The sequence below is a fragment of the Artibeus jamaicensis genome, unplaced genomic scaffold, assembly GCF_021234435.1.
Source record: "Artibeus jamaicensis isolate MK-2021 breed Jamaican fruit bat unplaced genomic scaffold, CSHL_Jam_final scaffold_847, whole genome shotgun sequence".
In the NCBI taxonomy this organism is placed as follows: Eukaryota; Metazoa; Chordata; class Mammalia; order Chiroptera; family Phyllostomidae; genus Artibeus; species Artibeus jamaicensis.
Window position 1 is genome coordinate 14,426,428 of NW_026522057.1, and position 17,538 is coordinate 14,443,965.

General features: G+C 43.2%; 1 protein-coding gene across 1 annotated transcript in view; it reads right to left on the reverse strand.

The window, feature by feature from the left end:
* The window catches only part of FAM76A (family with sequence similarity 76 member A), a 23,839-nt gene extending 17,488 nt beyond the window's left edge, over positions 1-6,351 (reverse strand). Inside the window, exons 1-4 of the mRNA XM_037149573.2 lie at positions 6,108-6,351; positions 4,920-4,984; positions 2,168-2,222; positions 1,295-1,447 (exon numbers count right to left, since the gene is read on the reverse strand). Of these exons, the coding sequence (XP_037005468.1) occupies positions 1,295-1,447; positions 2,168-2,222; positions 4,920-4,984; positions 6,108-6,188 (354 nt within the window). The 5' untranslated portion in view covers positions 6,189-6,351. The remainder of the gene's footprint in view (positions 1-1,294; positions 1,448-2,167; positions 2,223-4,919; positions 4,985-6,107) is intronic.
* Between the last annotated feature and the right edge of the window lie 11,187 nt (positions 6,352-17,538).

The following is a 17,538-nucleotide window of genomic DNA, read 5'->3' on the forward strand; positions in this document are numbered from 1 at the left end:
ACAGCGTAATATGATAAAGAGGATTGAGGGAGTTAGGAAAAGGTAATAGTAAGGAGGTGGTATCTTGAGCTGAGACATAACATGAAAAACCACTTAAGACACTCTCAAGGAGGAGGTATTGGACAAAAGGACAGCCGGTGCAAAGGTGGAAATGAGACTGGCATGTCAGAAGGACTGAAAGATGGCCAGTGTGGCTGGAACAAGGAAAGAGGTGAAAAGGGTGATGGCAAAAGAGACTGAGAGTCAGGTATGGGCTTCGTGGGCCATGAAAGGAGTTTGGGTTTTATTCTCAGTGCAACTGGAACTCACTGGATGGCTTTAAACATCAAAATCTGAACCATTTTGATTCCACCAGGATACCATCATTTCACAGAGCTTCCCTCCACGTCACCTTCATGTGATCTTTAACTTCGACAGATAGAAATATTTAAAGGGCCAGACAATAAAACTGGTGGGTAGTACAACTCTCTTGGTTGAGTCACAATCTCTCCTTTACAGAGTTCTATAGAATTTTGCCAATCCCCACTTCACTTATGTGGGATACTGATCACTATAATTCAGATTTTCATGAAATACTAACCCATGAGATTTTAGATATAATGGTCCACATTTGATAATGAAGAAAATAAAGGCGGAATGTCTTCTTCAAGGTCAACAACAAAAGTAGGAGTAGAAGTGAGAAAACCTTCTCTGTTATGGGTCTTTTTTTTTAAGGTTTTATGTATTTTTAGAGAGAGAGAAAGGAAAGGAAAGGAGAAAGAGAGGGAGAGAAACATCAATGTGTGGTTGCCTCTTATACACCCCCTACTAGGGACCTGGCCTGCAACCCAGGCACATGCCCTGACTGGGAATCAAACCAGCAACCCTTTGCTTCGAAGGCCCATAGTCAATCCGCTGAGCCACACCAGCCAGGGCTGTGTCTCTTTTTTTAATTAAATGTATTGGGATGACATTGTTTAATAAAATTATATAGGTTTCAGGTATACGATTATACCAATTATAACAGAGATGATATAATACATCATCTCTGTTAAATGTTTTTTTAAAAATTCATTAATTTGAGAGAGAGAGAGAGAGAGAAAAACACTGATTTGTTATTCCACTTATCAATGCACTCACTGGTGCTTCCTCTATGTGCTCTGACTGGGGATCAAATCCGAAATGTTGGTGCATCAGGACAACACTCCAACCAACTGAGCCACCCTGCCAGGGTGTGATATGTCTTTTTAACACAATTGGCCCACCTTAATTTCTCTGGAAGAAAAAAAAAATCAAGAAAAGCACAGAAATTTACCTTCTTTCTGTCATCTTTCCTATCGAATGCACACTGCTGCTTGCACTGTTCACAAGAATACGGTGGTCCATACTTCTTCTCTGAATTTGTGCAGCGCTGGCATTTGTTGCCAATAAATGCTGCAATTATATTGCAATACTGACAAGGTTTGGGCTTAAAGAGAAAAAAGGTCAAGTAAGTATATTAAAAGACACCAATTCCTTTTTCACAGCAATGATTCCTATTACATAGTCCATTAGTCGTGGTAAAAATGTATTCCCAACTCTACAAGTTTCCTTTCACAATGACTGATCGAGTGAAGCCCAATTCTTAACACTATGTAAAATGTTTTTATGCAAAGGGCTATTGATTATAAAATAAATAAATGAACAAATAACAAAAACCCATTAGTGTAGATGCTGGGACTTCTATGAGAAATATAATAGAACCAGCTCTTTGGAGAGACCAGCAAATGATTGACATTTCTGGAAAAGGCCTCTTTGCCATTATCATTATAGAATCATGTTGGGAGAAATGCCTATAATGACATGTATCCTGAACCCTAACAGAGAGAAAAAAAAATCATTCATCGAAATGAACTGTCAACTGCTACCAAACAAAGAGGTCAAGTCATAGGACCCATCTGTCCCCTCCTCTCTCCACACTAGTTACTGAAGCCTCTCAGGAAAATTATAATCACAGTCCTGATACAGTGACTTCAAACACAGAACTCCTCAATACTGAGAATTAGCTGACTTTGAATTTTTATGATGAAGTATTTACACATAACTAGTTATTCTAATAAAAATATGGTAATTACATTAACAGTCCACAGAAGGTCAAGTTCCAAGAGACCTGAGCACTCACTGTTAAGGTACAGAGAAATCTACTTACTGTCCCATACAACTGCACATTCTGAGCACATTTCTTGCATATTGTACTGGTTTTACTGCAAAAGAAGAGAGAGACACAAGGATTCTGTAAGAAAAAAGTTGTTTTACTTGGAACACCTGAACACTGATTCCTCCTTAAACCCAAAGAATAGGGTCATTGCTAAGTGCCAAGGTGAAATACAGCCTGGACACTTGGTTAACCGAAGTTTGACTATCTGGCCAATAGCTCTTTTAATTATTATTATTTTTTTAAAGATTTCATTTATTTATATTTAGAGAGGGGAAGGGAATGAGAAAGAGAGGGAGAGAAACATCAATGTGGGGTTGCCTCTCAACATGCCCCCAACCAGGGACCTGGCCCGCAACCCAGGCATGTGCCCTAACTGGGAATGAAATCGGCGACCCTTTTCTTCACAGGCCGGCCGCTCAATCCACTGAGTTACACCAGCCAGGGCTCTTTTAATTATTTTGTAGTTATTAATGTTATTAGCTCATATAAAATAAGTCTTTAGTTTAAAATAGGGAGTTATTTCTGCCCTACACAGTGTGGCTCAGTTAGCTGGGCATCATCCCACAAAGCAAAAGGTGGCCAATTTGATTCCTGGTCAGTGTACATGCCTGGGTTGCAGGTTCAATCCCTGGTCAAGGTGTGTACAAGAGGCAACCAACTGTTGTTTCTCTCACACTGATGTTCCTCTCCCATTCTCCCTGTCTTCCCCTCTCTCTAAAAATAAATAAATAAAATCTTTAAAAAAATAAACTCTTAAAAATAAATTTTAAAAAATAGTGAGTTATTTCTGATTGTGACATCTCCAAGTATCACTACATGGAATGATCAGATATGGAGAGAACCCTGAAAAGAATATTATGTTAGCTTGAACTAAACTAGCAGAAAATAAATTAATTCTCCTCAATTCAAATGAACAGCTGAGGATTTGAGGTTAAGGTCAAATATATGTATTTGGAATATGAACTCAGAGATTGAATCCCCATTGACCTTTCTCCATCTATGCTCACTTCTATATGTAAAAGAATATAAAAATCCCAGATGTGGGGATATAGATGTTATGACCAAATATTTTGTCAATATTTCCAGTTCCCCTAAGAGCCAAGGAGTGACAGAAATTAAAATGTCTTTGGCTGGAAGTCATAATATCACCTAAACGCCTGAACTGACAAACAGCTGTGGGGAAAAGTGTCGTCTTCGACTAAAGCCTAACCCTTCCCAGGGGGGGGCACCCACAAGTGCCTGATGTGCAAGACCAGTTTAAGCAATATTCTGGAGATAAAAATAAAATCCAGCCTATTCACGATGTTATGATTATTTTACCATACAATTCCTATGAAAGTGAACATAAAGTTAAAACAGACAAAAGAGAAATTTTAAAGTAGAAAACATTTAAAGCGGGATGCTCAAACAACGTATTTTCCAGGGCAGCTTTCTGCCACTTTAAAAAGCCAGTACAAGAGGTGAGGTGCCTTGAGAGGGCTCTAGAAAGAGGATTAGCATCAGTGGTTCTGTGATACCGAACATTCTGGTGTACACTTAGATTTATTATTGAAGGGGTAGGATATATATCAATACGTACAAATGTTTTAACATCTTAAAAACATGAAAAGTATGCCCTGGCTGGTGTAACTCAATGGATTGAGCACAGGCCTGCGGACCAAACAACTGCGGTTTGATTCCCAGTCAGGGCACATGCCTGGATTGCAGGCCAGTTCCCAGCAGCAGATCCACGAGAGGCAACCACACATTGATATTTCTCTCCCTCTCTCCTTCCCTTCCCCTCTGAAGATAAATAAATAAAATCTTTCTTCTTTCCTTTTCTTTTCTTTTTTATCAATGTATGGTTGCTTCTGGTGCATCCCCTGCTGGGAACTGGCCTGCAATCCAGGCATGTGCCCTGACGGGGAATCGAACTGCAATCTTTTGGTTTGCAGGCCTGTGCTCAATCCACTGAGCTACACCAGCCAGGGCTTTAAAAAAATACTAAAAAAAAACCCATGAAAAGTAAAACTGTTTCCATGATCCATCTTGAATTATTTGTATGTATGGTGTGAATTAAGGATCAAACTTCGTATCTCACTCCACACACAAAAATTAAAGATGGATCAATCCTAAACCTAAATATAAAAGCTAAAAAAGTAGAGCTTCTAGGTATTTTTCCATAGGTGTATTTCCATGTGTGAGCTACTAAATAGACCCCACCATGCTTAAGGCACTGCCACTTTACAGGTGCAGCTCCACAAAAGTTGAACTTACCATATCCATAAACCACTTACTACATCAAAAGCCACCCCCCAAAGATGTGTGTTCCATACTCTTTAAAATGAGATTCACACGAGGCAAGTGTAAAGGCAAATGAGTTTCAAATATGGTTAAGGCTAACAAGCCCTTTATCAGGATTGTCACATTTCCAAAAGTATCTTCTGGCTTATAAATTCTTCAAACTCTGTATATAAATACACTGCCACGTGAAGCTCGTGTTATTCTCATTGCTGAGTGCCATGCAGATCATAACCAAAATATAAATTGATCAAGGATCTGAAGAAAAGTTAACTTAAAAAATGTAAGCCATCAATGCATAACTAGGAAATGTGTTTTACACCCATCAATGTGTTAAAATAAAAAATTGCAGAATCTGTAGAAAATGCAATTGACTGCAGGTCTGTACATTGAAATGCCACTGATTACAGATTTTTAAAGGAAAAAGCCTGTTAACATTTTTCATGGAGGACAAAAACTGTACCTCTCCTGCTGGTACTCAGTCCTACAGTAGGTGCACTTCACAACAGGGTGTGCAATCCGACATTCCTGAAATGAAAGGGGGATATTATTTTAAAAGGCAGTCAGAAATGGCAATGGTCTTCGGTACTCAATAGATCTGGGTACTATTGGCCACTGTTGCTTGAGTCACTTGAGTCAATTTTTGGGCCTTATATTTTTCCTCTAAGGTATTGGCATCACTGCCCTGCATTGATGTAGGAGGTAAATCAGAATTTATATGGAACTACTCTGTAGTCACTTATTGTAAAAGAAAGATATGCGTGAATTGGCTTTAGATGGGGATGGGAGTCAAAAGCCCTGAATTCTAATCCAGTTCTACCTCGGCCTCTGTGTGATTTTTGAGCAGATTCACTTATGAAATGAAATTGATGGGTTAAAATTATGATTGCTTTTTAATATATACATAACTTCCTTTAACTATATATACATATTATATATACTGTAATTTAACTTTTAAAGCCGACTTGGTGATTTTTAACTGTCGCCTCACACAGCTCTTCTATGCACTTAAATCGACAAAGCCAGATAAAGCAACTTAAACGAAAAAGAGAACTTGGATCTTCAGAACTGACCAACAGCTGGTTAGGATGGGGACCGAAGGTCACCAACTGGATGTTGAAAAATTATCCTTTTGCTTCGTGTGCTTGATTGTGCGCCTTTTCTAAAAAGCCTCTCCTCCTCCGACTCTGAGACTGGCTGAAAAGTGTCAGTGAGGCGACCGAGTTCGAGACGCTCCTCTCAGACAGCACCCAACTCTAGAGCTCAGTCCCAGGCGGGGCAAGGGGTCCCTCAGTCTGCAACCAGACATGCCCCAGCGGCGGGGAAGCCAGCTAGCCCAAGAAAAAGGATCTCCAGCGCGGCTGACTGGAGGCAAGCAGGGGTCCCGCTGTTCCCTCCCCCGACTTCACAGGGTCCGAGAACAATCCCTCGCGGTTGCTAAGCAGCCGGACACGCCAGCCAAGGGGGCCTGGACAGAGTCCCGGACTCCCCACTTGCCCCGCCAGTTCCCTGCGGGGCGGGTGCGGCTCCTCAGCTAGGCGGGCCTGCCACGCCCTGCCCAGGGGACCCTGCTGGGCGTCCTCGCTGAACGTCGGGCTCAGGGCCGCGCCTCCAGCGTCCCAGTTCCCGGCCGCCGCCCCAGCCCGCGCACCTTGCACAGCTGCTGCCCCTGAGACAGCGCCTCGAAGGGGAAGCGCTGATGGCACTTGGTGCAGGCGTAGAGCGCCGCCATGTCCGGCCCGGGCCGTGCTCGCCGCCCCGCCGGCTCAGCCCGCTGCTTTATCTGACAGTCTGAAGCACAACCTGGCAGAGGCGGCGGCAGCGGCGGCAGCAGGTTGCGGGCTGCAGCAGGCGGGAGGGCGAGCGGGTGCGGCTGGACCAGGGCGGGCGCGGCGGCGCTGAGCGCCCGTTCACTGGTCATCTCAACGTCCATCAAGCAGGAAGAGGCGGAACACGGAGCTCCTGAGGACTCTGATTCGGTCTGGCCTGTGTACGCCACTCATGACGCGCGAGGCCACGGTTATGTAAAGCGCAGTCACGCGGGGGCGCTGTGGGAGGGATGGTGTTCTGCCTCGACCTCGGAAGCAGCCAGGCTCCTCCCACTTAGCTCTTTGTTCCCGCCCTCGTTCCTCCTCTTCCCGGCCGCGGTGGCCTCCGCGCCTCTCGCGATACCTCCGCGGAATTGTGATGCTTTAGTTTCCGTGGGGCTGGCCTCTGGAGCAGGAGGGTGCGGTTGGACCTAATGTGGCGCATCGTTGAAGTAGAATTTGAAGACCACTCGGAGCTTGAAGTGGAGGGCTTGTGAGAACCCCTCCATCATCGAGGCAGGAGGGGTCCATACAACCCTCTTGTATGATAGGCAACCTAGAGAGGCACCCTGTCTGATACCCTTAAAAAGGGGGGGGAACTCTTGTGCTGGGTGATGTGGCTCAGTGGGTTGAGCACCACACTGTGAGCTAGAGTCTCCAGTTCCATTCCCAATCAGGGCACATGCCTGGGTTGTGGGCCAGGTCTCCAGTGGGAGGCGCTCAAGTGGCAACCACACATTGATGTTTCTCTCCCTCTTTTTCTCCCTTTCCCTCTAATAATAAATAAATAAAATTGGGGACTCTACAGTCTAAGGTCATTGACCTCCAGAGAGAAAGGAAAGGAGGAAATCTCAGAGAGAGAATACACGCACTCCTATATTGGAGAAGAGGGATGCTAGAGTGATAACAGCCCCTCTAGGTGAAGAAATACTGGGTTGGCCAAAAAGTCCCTCTGTATCATTGCTCTAGGAGTGCTTAGCTGTCTTTAAACCTCATTCAAAACAATTTTTCGTTATTGTAACAACTGTCAAATCAATGTGCATTAAAAAAATCACAATTGGTGATTTTTGTACAGCTGTTTTAATATTGATGGAAGAAGACTGGCATATTATGCTTTATAGTTTCAAGAAAGCTGCATTTCGCAGCTGAAATGCAAAAATAAAAAAGATTTGTGCACTGTACGGAGAAGGTGCTGTAACTGATTGACTGTGTCAAAGGTGGTTTGCAAAATTTCTTGTACTACTGACGTTTTGGTCAAATCTTTGCTGTGGGGCCATCTTATGCAATGGAAAATGTTTAGCAGCCGAAGATAGCTGACATACTCAAAATACCCAGGTTAATAAAGTTGTTGGTGAAAATGAAAAATGTGTCTTTTATTTTATGAAAAAAAAATATGGATTTTTTGGCCAACCCAATACTAAGGCAAAGCCTTCCTGCAAGTCCCCTTGATACCTCAGAGCGGGATGCAACTGGCCTGAGGCCTGCATCCTACTTTGTTACCAGTTACACCCCCAGCTTCTCTTGCAAACAACCACGTGGGGTTTCTTGGCTGGGCCTGCCGGGCTACTCTGTCTCTCTTCAGCTCCTAGCTTTGCCCATCTAGGATTGCCCTGGGCCAATAAATTGGCTAATGCCCCAGAAATTAACCAATTTATTGTTCTTGAGGCTTTGGCAAAGCTTCCTGCAGGGAAGGCTCACCTTTCTAAGTCCCTGCCCTTGGGCTTAGAGTACCTGGGGCTCTGCTGACTACTTGTATAGCACTAATTGGAGTTTTACTTGAACGTGCATTTTTTTCTTTACAATTGAGTGTGCACTTAACACTTCTTGATCCCTGCCCCAACAAAATTTTCTCTCTTTAAAACTTAAACCAGACACCTCCTTGTGTGTTTGCCCAAACATGTGTATTAATCAAAAGTTTAGGCTCTGGAGTCAGAAAACTAAGGTTCAAAATCACTACTCCACATTTACTACTTACAGGACCTTGGACCTACCACGGAACTTCTCAGAGCCCCACTTTCCTCAGTTGTACAGTTGGATCTTTTTAAAAATATATTTTATGATTATGCTACTACAGTTGTCCCATCCGCCCCCCTTCATTCTTCTCCACCCTGCACACCCCTCCCACCCACATTCCCCTCCTTTAGTTCATGTCCCTGTGTCATAAGTTCTTTAGCTTCTACATTTCCCATACTATTCTTGCCCTCCCCCTGTCTGTTTTCTACCTACCATCTATGCTACTTATTCTCTGTACCTTTCCCCCTCTCTCCTCCTCCCACTCCCCTATTGCTAACCCTCCATGTGATCTCCATTTCTGTGGTTCTGTGCCTGTTCTAGTTGTTTGAGGATCAAAAACAGAACATGGAGGGTAACAGGTAAACTGCTTGATAGGTAAGGGGTTCTACTTCAGAGTGAAGGATGTTTTAGAACTAAGTAGAGGGGGTAGTTGCACAGCGTTATGAATGTACTAATTGCCACTGAATTATTTACTTCAAAATGATTAACTTTATGCTATGAGAATTTCACCTCAAATGAGTTACAAAAAGAAAAAAGGATGTAGGCTTGGGAGCTAGACTGCCTGGCTTTGAATCCCAGCTCTATTACTTAGAAGCTCTATAACTGTGAGCACATTAAAAACAAGAAACATGGAACTTGATAACTAGGTAAACGTTCATTATTACAAGAAACTTGACTCTAGGGAGATGCTGGTGACCCGGATCATGTAAACACAGCCTCCCCTTGAATCACATGCCCCGTTCTGGGGCGAGAGTCTCTCTCTGTTCCTACTGCCTTCAGTTCTGATCTCCACTGTATTACTTAGAAGTTTTGCAATTACCTACTTACTTGTTTTTCATAAATCAGATTATGGCATTATGGAATAGAAGGATCATATCTGGGCGATCATCCTCTGTATTTCTCATAAGCTTCCTCATTCCGCCTTCTTCAGGTTTGAGGTATTGATGGTGAATTAATTCACTAATTCACGCTTTCAACAAACCTATACTGAGTATTTACTTTGTGCCAGACTCTAGCTTAGGCACGGGGGATACACTGGTATATGAAACAGTTGTGCTAATTGCCCTTGAAAAGCCAACAGTCCAGTGTCAAAGACAGCAAATGGCAAGGACTACGAATGGAGAGATATGCCACAGGGACAGAGAACAATGTTGGGATGGGGTAGGGGGAGTCACTAGGGTAGAGAAGGTCGACCTTGAGGCATGTTCAAGACAAGAAAGAAAGGCCAGTATAGCCAGGGCTTAGCAGGATGGAGGGCAAGTGAAGAGGTGGCAGGGGCCAGAGGTGCAGGGCCTGTAGACCCTGATATGGACACGGAATTATTTTTCGAAGTGCACTGTATAAAGTAAAATGGGAAAGAAGCCCAAGTTTTTAAGCAGGTAAGTGACAGATTTGGATTTTAAAAAGGTTTGTCTGGTTTGTATGAGGAGAATAGGATGGTAGTGGACTGAAATAAATGCACATACCACTAAGGAAGCTATTGCAGTTTTCCATGTGAGGTGACGGAAAGGTTGCAGTGGGGAGAAGTGAACAGGTTCAAGATATATTCTAGAGATGGAGTCAACAGGACCTAGAGGTGGATTTGGTTTAGGAGGTGGCAAGGGAAAGGAAGAAATTATGGTCAATATCTCCAGCTATGTGGATGGAGGTATTTCCAGCAAAAGAGAAGACTAGAAGGACAGGTTTCAGAGCTAAAATGAAGAGTTTTATTTTGACATATGAAGTTCTAGATGCTTATGGGACATCCCAGAAAAGACAGTATGTAGGCAGCAGGCTCTCGTCTGTGTATCTCTTAGAAGAGAGGTCAGAGATGAAGAGATGAAGACAGAGTTTTGGGGAGATTAGGAGTATACAACAAGGTCTGTCCAGAAAATATCCAGCCATGGGCTATGAAAACTAGGGACATTGAAGAAGATACATAGAACAATGACGCCTCAGTCCCCTTCAAAGTCGGCACCTTGGGACCTCACACAGTTCTCCCAACTGCGGCACGATGTTCATTCTGCTCTGGTAGCAGAAGCCAAGGAATGAATTTTGCCTTGACACGTTTCATGCCAAGATCCTGCATCAAAATCTCGGACACAATTTCTGGAATTCCCAGATCAGCTTCTAGTTCTTGCACTGCCAGATACTCATGGCAGCCTGCACATGTTCAACATTCTCAGGTGTTTTGCTTGTCGCAGGCCTTCCAGAATGTGGATCACTTTCAACAGATTCTCGACCATCTTTGAAGCATTTGTGCCACATTTTTATTTGCCCTGCACTCATTGTATTGTCCCCGAAAGCCTTCTGAATCATCCAAATGATTTCCACAGAGGAATGTTCAAGCTTAACACAAAATCTGATGCAGATTCGTTGCTCTACTCAGTCATTTTGAATGTGATGGCCACACAGCACACATGCTCACTCAGTGACCTCCCACCCCCACTGGCTAGTACAGTGAAGTCGTTATTGTTCACGCACGCGCATTCCAGTCCACTCTCCTTGGCTGCCAGGTTACATCAGTGTTGCACAAACCATCTTGTTCGATTAACAACGGCTGGACTTTTCCTGGATAGACCTTGTATGTGCGGTGTTTAATCCCCTGAGACTGGATGACATTACCTTGGAAGCCTGTCAAGAGGGAGGAGGACAGTGCTCCTTCCTGAGTCAAGAGAAAATCCATTCAACGTTACAGGTCTCTTCAGGAAGAGATGCATGCAAAGGATCCATGAGCAAGGCAGTGCAGGGAGGAGAGTTTTTGCAGAGGCCAAGAAAAGAGAAGGAGACATGAGTCAACAGTTACTGGAGACTAAAGTGGGGGCAGTGACTAAAAATTTACATGAAGAAAAGTATGCCCTGGCTGGTGTAGCTCAGTGGATTGAGCACAGGCCTGTGAACCAGAGGATCGCGGTTCGATTCCCAGTCAGGGCACATGCCTGGGTTGTAGGGCGGTTCCCTGCAGGCCAGTTCCCAGCAGGGGATGCACGAAAGGCAACCATACATTGATGTTTCTCTCCCTCTCTCCTTTCCTTCCCCTCTAAAGATAAATAAAGTCTTCAAAAAAAAAAAGAAAGAAAAGTATGATGGCGCTGTCTGGGTGGCTCACTTGATCGGAGTGTCACCCCATATACCGAAAGGTTGCAGGTTTGATTCTTGGTCAGAGCACATAAATAGGTTTCAGGTTTGATCCCTGGGCGGGTGCATATGGGAGGCAAGAGATCAATGTCTCTCACATTGATGTTTCTCTCTCCCCCCGCCTTTCTAAAATCAATGAAAAAAATAAACATGACTTCACCCTTTTAAAAAAAAGGATGTTGTAAGTTCAGGTTGGAAGAGGGGGAGCTGATCAAAATTATAACTATTATAATTAGTTATAACAGTTTCTATTATAGGTATGAATTCTTGGTCCATGAACTCAAAAGTAAAATTTTTTTAAAAAGTGCATGTAATTTTTAAAAAATCACTTTTCACCCAAACTGGTGTTGCTCAGTTGGTTGGGCATTGTCTTGAAAACCAAAAAGTCACTGGTTTGATTCCCTGTCAGGGTACATAGTCCAGGTGTAAACCGACTGATCGATGTTTCTCTCTCATATTAATGTTTCTCTCTTTCTCCCTCCCTTCCCCTGTCTCCCAAAATAAACCTTTCAGAAAATAATTTTCCAGTTTTACTGAGATGTATTTGACACATAACTAAATTGAATTTCTATGACTCTCTCTAGTCTTTGGGTAGGGCTGTGGCGTATCTAGTCTTCATCAACTGACCATAGCAACATTCTCCTTCCCATCTGGTGTCAAGTCCTCTGTCTATGTGGCTTGTTGTGTCCTCATCTAGACCACAAGACCTCTTCATATCCGCCAGCAATAAGGGCCACACTTGCTCTACTCAAGGCCACTGGAGAAAATGTTCCACTGCTCCCTGTGCCACCCTCAAGCATGAGGAGTCACACCGTTCAACCATTCCAGTCTAATGCTCCTGGACTTTGTTGAGTGTGCAGATCACCGTGAGGTTTGCCACCTAGGGTAAGGCTAGGCTGCTGTAACAAAGAGAATGAACAATTATTCAGTAGCTTTAACAAGATAGAAGTTTATTTTTTCTTGTATGATCACAATTGACTGAATGTTTATATCCTTCAAAATTTGTATGTTGAAACTTAATCCTCAAAGTGATGGTATTAAGAGGTGAGGCATTTGAGACATGATTAGGTCCGGAGGGCTAAGCCATTAGGTCATGGGGGATTAGCCCTTACAAAAGAGTACCTAGAGTCCTGGCTGGTGTGGCTCGGTGGATTGAGTGCTGCCCTGTGAACCAAAGGGTTGTTGGTTTGATTCCCAGTGTAGGGCACACGCATGGGTGTGGGCCAGGTGCCAGGAGGAGGCCTGGGAGAGGCAACCACACACTGGTGTGTCTCTCCCTATCTTTCTCCCTCCCTTCCCCTTTTTCTAAAAATAAAATCTTAAATAAAAAACAGAAGCCCTAGAGAGCTCCCTTGTCCCCATATGAGGACAGAGTGAGAAGACTTTCTTATATGGAATAAGTATATAATTTATTAATTATGTACATATTTTTTTTGTCATCCAAATATTTCAAGTCCATAAACAGAATACCTGGATAGGCACTACAGTAATTAAATTCAGTGATTTTGGTAGATTTTCAGTCATGTAAAAAGTAGATCTACACATATATTTAATTTTGTCATTATAAAATATCTGTTAAAGTATACTGATAAAATATATTTTATATAATAGTTTACTGTCTTGATTTAGAGATTTTTTTTATCCTTACACAGGGACATGCTTATTGATTTTAGGCAGAGGGGGAGGGAGAGAAACATCGATTGATTGCCTCTCATACACAGGACCAAACCTGCAACTCAGGTACATGCCCTGACCAGATACATACCTGCAACCTTTCGATTTATGAGATGACTCTACAACCAACTGAGCCACACCAGACAGACTAGAGTTTTAAAATATTTATTTATTTAGTGTTTAGGCACTTCTACTATTTATTTTGAATTTTTATTTTAGTTGGTGTACGATATTATATGAATTACTAGTTTCAGGTGTACAATATAGTGATTTGACTTTTCTATACCTTATGGTGAGATCACTCTACTAATTCTAGTACTCATCTGCCACCATGCAAACTTAGTACAAGTTTTTAAATATTTAGACATGTTATATGGGCCTCTATTTATACCTTTGTCTCAGGCCCTGAAGATGTAAGTGGTGGGCCTCTTTCCTTCTCCCTCACTGGATTCTAGGCGACATGTCCACCCTTGCATCAGAACTCACCATCCAAGCTCAGAAGCCAAATAGATTCAGACAGTGAGAAATAGTCAAGATACCTCCAAAATTCAAGTACTTCTCAGATCCTGGTGGCCAACACTCAAGTCCAAGACATGTTATCTTACCTGGAGTGATGGGCTTTGAATTGTGTCAAGTGAGCTAAGCTGGGACTCTGTTTCCCAGAATTTCCTTTCCTGTGTAGTTCTGGATGAGGATTGGCCTCAGAGGGAGATGTGGGCAGGATTTGGAAGGCAGAAGTGAAGCTGTATGTAGCCATGCTTACACGTAGTACACATATGTAGTACACATACGTAGTACATTAGTACAGGGTCAGAGGCTGCTGTGGCTCGTGCACTGGTTTTTACTGGTCTGCTGACTCCTCTTGTCAGTGTCAGGCAGCAGCTGGGCCCACAGCTCTTCCAGTGCTGCCCACCTCCTGCACCTTCCTGCTCTCAGCCCCACCACCTCTACCTTCAGCTTCTCCAACTCCAGGACTAGGTGTGTGTTCATAAAAGGCATCAGCTTCTCCTGTTGGTCATCATCAAAATTGGAGGCTTAATGGTGAAGAAAGACCAGTGAGTGGGAGAGTTAGTTGTCCTTGTGGATTCCAGTTCACCTTCCTGGGTGCCAGTTTCACCCTGCCATCCACCACTTAGCATCTCTCTTTCAGAAGTGCTCTGTTGACTTCCGGTCCAACATCAGATGCGGAAGCAACAGCTGTACATAAACCATTTAATCAGCAACCCTAATTGCATAAAGTCAAATATCTATAATAAGTCTCTTATTCTACATAAATCCTAATGGTTCTGCTTCTCTGATAGAACCATGACTGGTACACCTGGATTATTGCAACGGACTCATGACTGATCCCCTTGCTTCTGGCTGTCCTGGGAAGCCAGAGTGATCCTGTTAAAATTTTTCAGACATGTCATTCCTCTGCTCTAATACCTCCAGGAACTTCTCATCTCATTTTTTTTCCATTTTTTCCCATCTCTTTCTAAGTAAATGCCAAAGTCATTAGTTTAATTGTACTAGACTCAGTTTAGATGTCTTGCAGCAGTTAACATCCTTGCTTCATCCCTAAATGTTACTGGCTGCCTCAGCATTAGCATGAGGCAAGTGCTAGCCTTTGCTATGAACTGAATTAAGCCCACTGTAGTGGGAACAGCAGCAGCTTCAGCGATTATACCTGAGCCAACTGGATCTATGAAGGCTCTGGCTTCCCCCAGCAAAAGCCCAGAGGAATGAGTTAACACAGTTGCAAAATTCAGATCATTAAGACCCCATTGGTGACCATGAGATAAGACAATGAAAAATTGCTGACAGATATATTCACTCTTCTTCCTTACTATGGACTGTTCCAAGACTTAGTGGTTTCGTATGCCCTCTTTGAAGAGATCCCATATGACAGAACCACTAGCTTGGATTTTTGTGGGGTTCTGGTCAGCTAAGTAACATGCCAGCTTGCATTTATTTCCTTCCTTCTCTGTTTCACTTCTCTTTTTCCCTCCCCTTTCCTTCCCTGGGATTGCAACCTCCAAGAAAGCATCGATATATAACCTTTGATTTGAATTCTGTTTTCTAGGGAACATAGGCTGGCACTTAGTGCCAGAAGAGATCTTAAGAAACAGACCTTCAGGGTATGATTTAGTGGTTAAAATTGTCACCAAAGTGAATGCAATAGGGACCTCATTGCTGATAGTAAGTAAAGTGATGATAACCTTGGCCTTCATTTGGCATCACCATGATTAAATCTTCCACATGTGGTGAAGGGAAGACCATGCGAAAAATCACATCCAGGATCAGGCTGTTTATATGTTCAGAGTTGCAAAGGACTCTAAATGCACAGAGTTAGTAGATCTTCTATGTCAAAGTCAAAGCCCTGATAGGGAAAAAATAGGAACCTGAGAACTTAGAAAAGGACATTAGGGTGGGCCAACCTAAGAATCTTATCTCATAAATTCTCTTGAGTTTTCCTGCAGCCCTTCCCTCTTGCCAAGGAAGAACAAGGACGTTTCCCCTGTCCTCAAGACTATGCAATGATCTCACATGAAGTAAGTGCCTCATTAGATGATATTTGTTCTCAAGACCTGTTCCTATCAAATCCTCAAATAACCAGGGTCAGTACCTAGCAAATCCTGAGTGAAAAATTTTAAGTTTTGCCTTGGGGAAAATAAGCCTACACATCAGAGGAACAGGAGTAGATTATCAGAATACGGTCTTAATAGTTTGCAAGGAGAGTTTCTTTAAAGCCTGGGCAGGATGATGACCTACATGAGGTCAAGGTACTAGAACTTCCATGGTAGAGTAGTTAAGAAGAGGTCAGAAAGTTCAGAGAGTGGAAATGTTGGATCCAAGAACTCAGTGCTTGACTATGTTCTGGGAGTGCCCAAAGGATACCATCTTTGCTAGGGCAATAAGTAGTTCACTGACAAAGGGGACGCCAGCATTGCTGAGTAGCTCTGCAGTGTCTGCCTTTGGTAGGCTGGGATTAAGAGTAAGAGATGCTCCTTTGGAACTGGGATCCCTAATATCAACAGTAATGCTCAGATTCCAGAATGGGAGAGGTGGCTTCCAAGACCAGGTGAATAAGTACTGTCAGGTGCAGCTGGCCATACTGACCATAAAGGTGCCTTGATCAATGGGCATCTATGGCAAGTTGATTATGGGAATGGGGTGGATGAATGGCTGACTAGCTGATCCTTGATTTTGTTTTTAAGACTTTTATTTATTTATTTTTAGAGAGAGGGGAAGGGAGGGAGAAATAGAGGGACAGAAACATCAATGTGTGGTTGCCTTTCTTGAGCCCCCTACTGGGGACCTGGCCCACAACCCAGGCATGTGCCCTGACTGGGAATCAAACCAATGACCTTTTGATTTGCAGGCCACCTCTCAATCCACTGAGCCACACCAGCCAGGGCAATAATTGTCCTTGATTTTTTTTTAATTTTTCGATAGAGGGGAAGGGAAGGAAAAAGAGTGGGAGAGAAATATCAATGTATGGTTGCCTCTCATGTGTCCCCTGCTGGGAACTGGCCTGCAACCCAGGCATGTGCCCTGACTGGGAATCGAACCACGATACTCTGGTTCGCAGGCCTGCGCTCAATCCACTGAGCTACGCCAGCCAGGGCTTGTCCTTGATTTTTATATTTAAAAAAATCAAGAGCTGGTAAGCAGAAGACTGACATCAGCTGCCACAGTGGAAAATCATGGTTCCTCATACAGCTTCTAAATCTGAGTTCACAGTCCCAGAATCCCTTAACCATAGGGAGGACATGTCCCTTAAGGAACAACTGTGCAATGACATCACAATTATATGTAGTAATTATTCCTCCAATCCTTCCCCAAGGAAGGATCTATATGGATCTATAGCCAGGGTAACTGTACATTGGGAAGAGGAGGATATTCAGAATTTTTTAAGATTGTTAATGACATAGAGTCTGAGCTGACATAAAACCTAGGAGACACAAAACACCATCACAGTTCCCTGGTTAGAAAAGGGACTAAAGGAGGCCAGGTGATGGATGGAGTCTGCCATAATTGCAATGGGGTACATAGAAGCTGCACTCTGGAGTAAAGGTTGTTATGATAGGAAGAGCCATGCAAAAGCCCCTGACACCGCCTGTATTACTCAGGGTCCTCCAAAGAAACAGAACCAATTGGATGTATAGATAGATAGAGAGACACAGACAGATAGATAGATATACAGATATATATATAGATATAAATTAGATAGATAAACAGATACAACAGATAGATAGAAAGGGAGTGATTTATCTTAAAGAATCAGCTCATGCAAGTCCACAATCTGCAGTGTAGGCTAGCAGCCTGGAAACCCAAGAAAGAATTAATGTTATGGCTCAAGTCCAAAGGCAGACAGCAGCAAGAATTCCCTCTTCTAAGTGGGAGTCGTCTTTTTTATACTAGAGCCTTTCAACAGATTGGATGAGGCTCACCACACTGTAAAGGGTAATTTACTCTCCTCAAAGT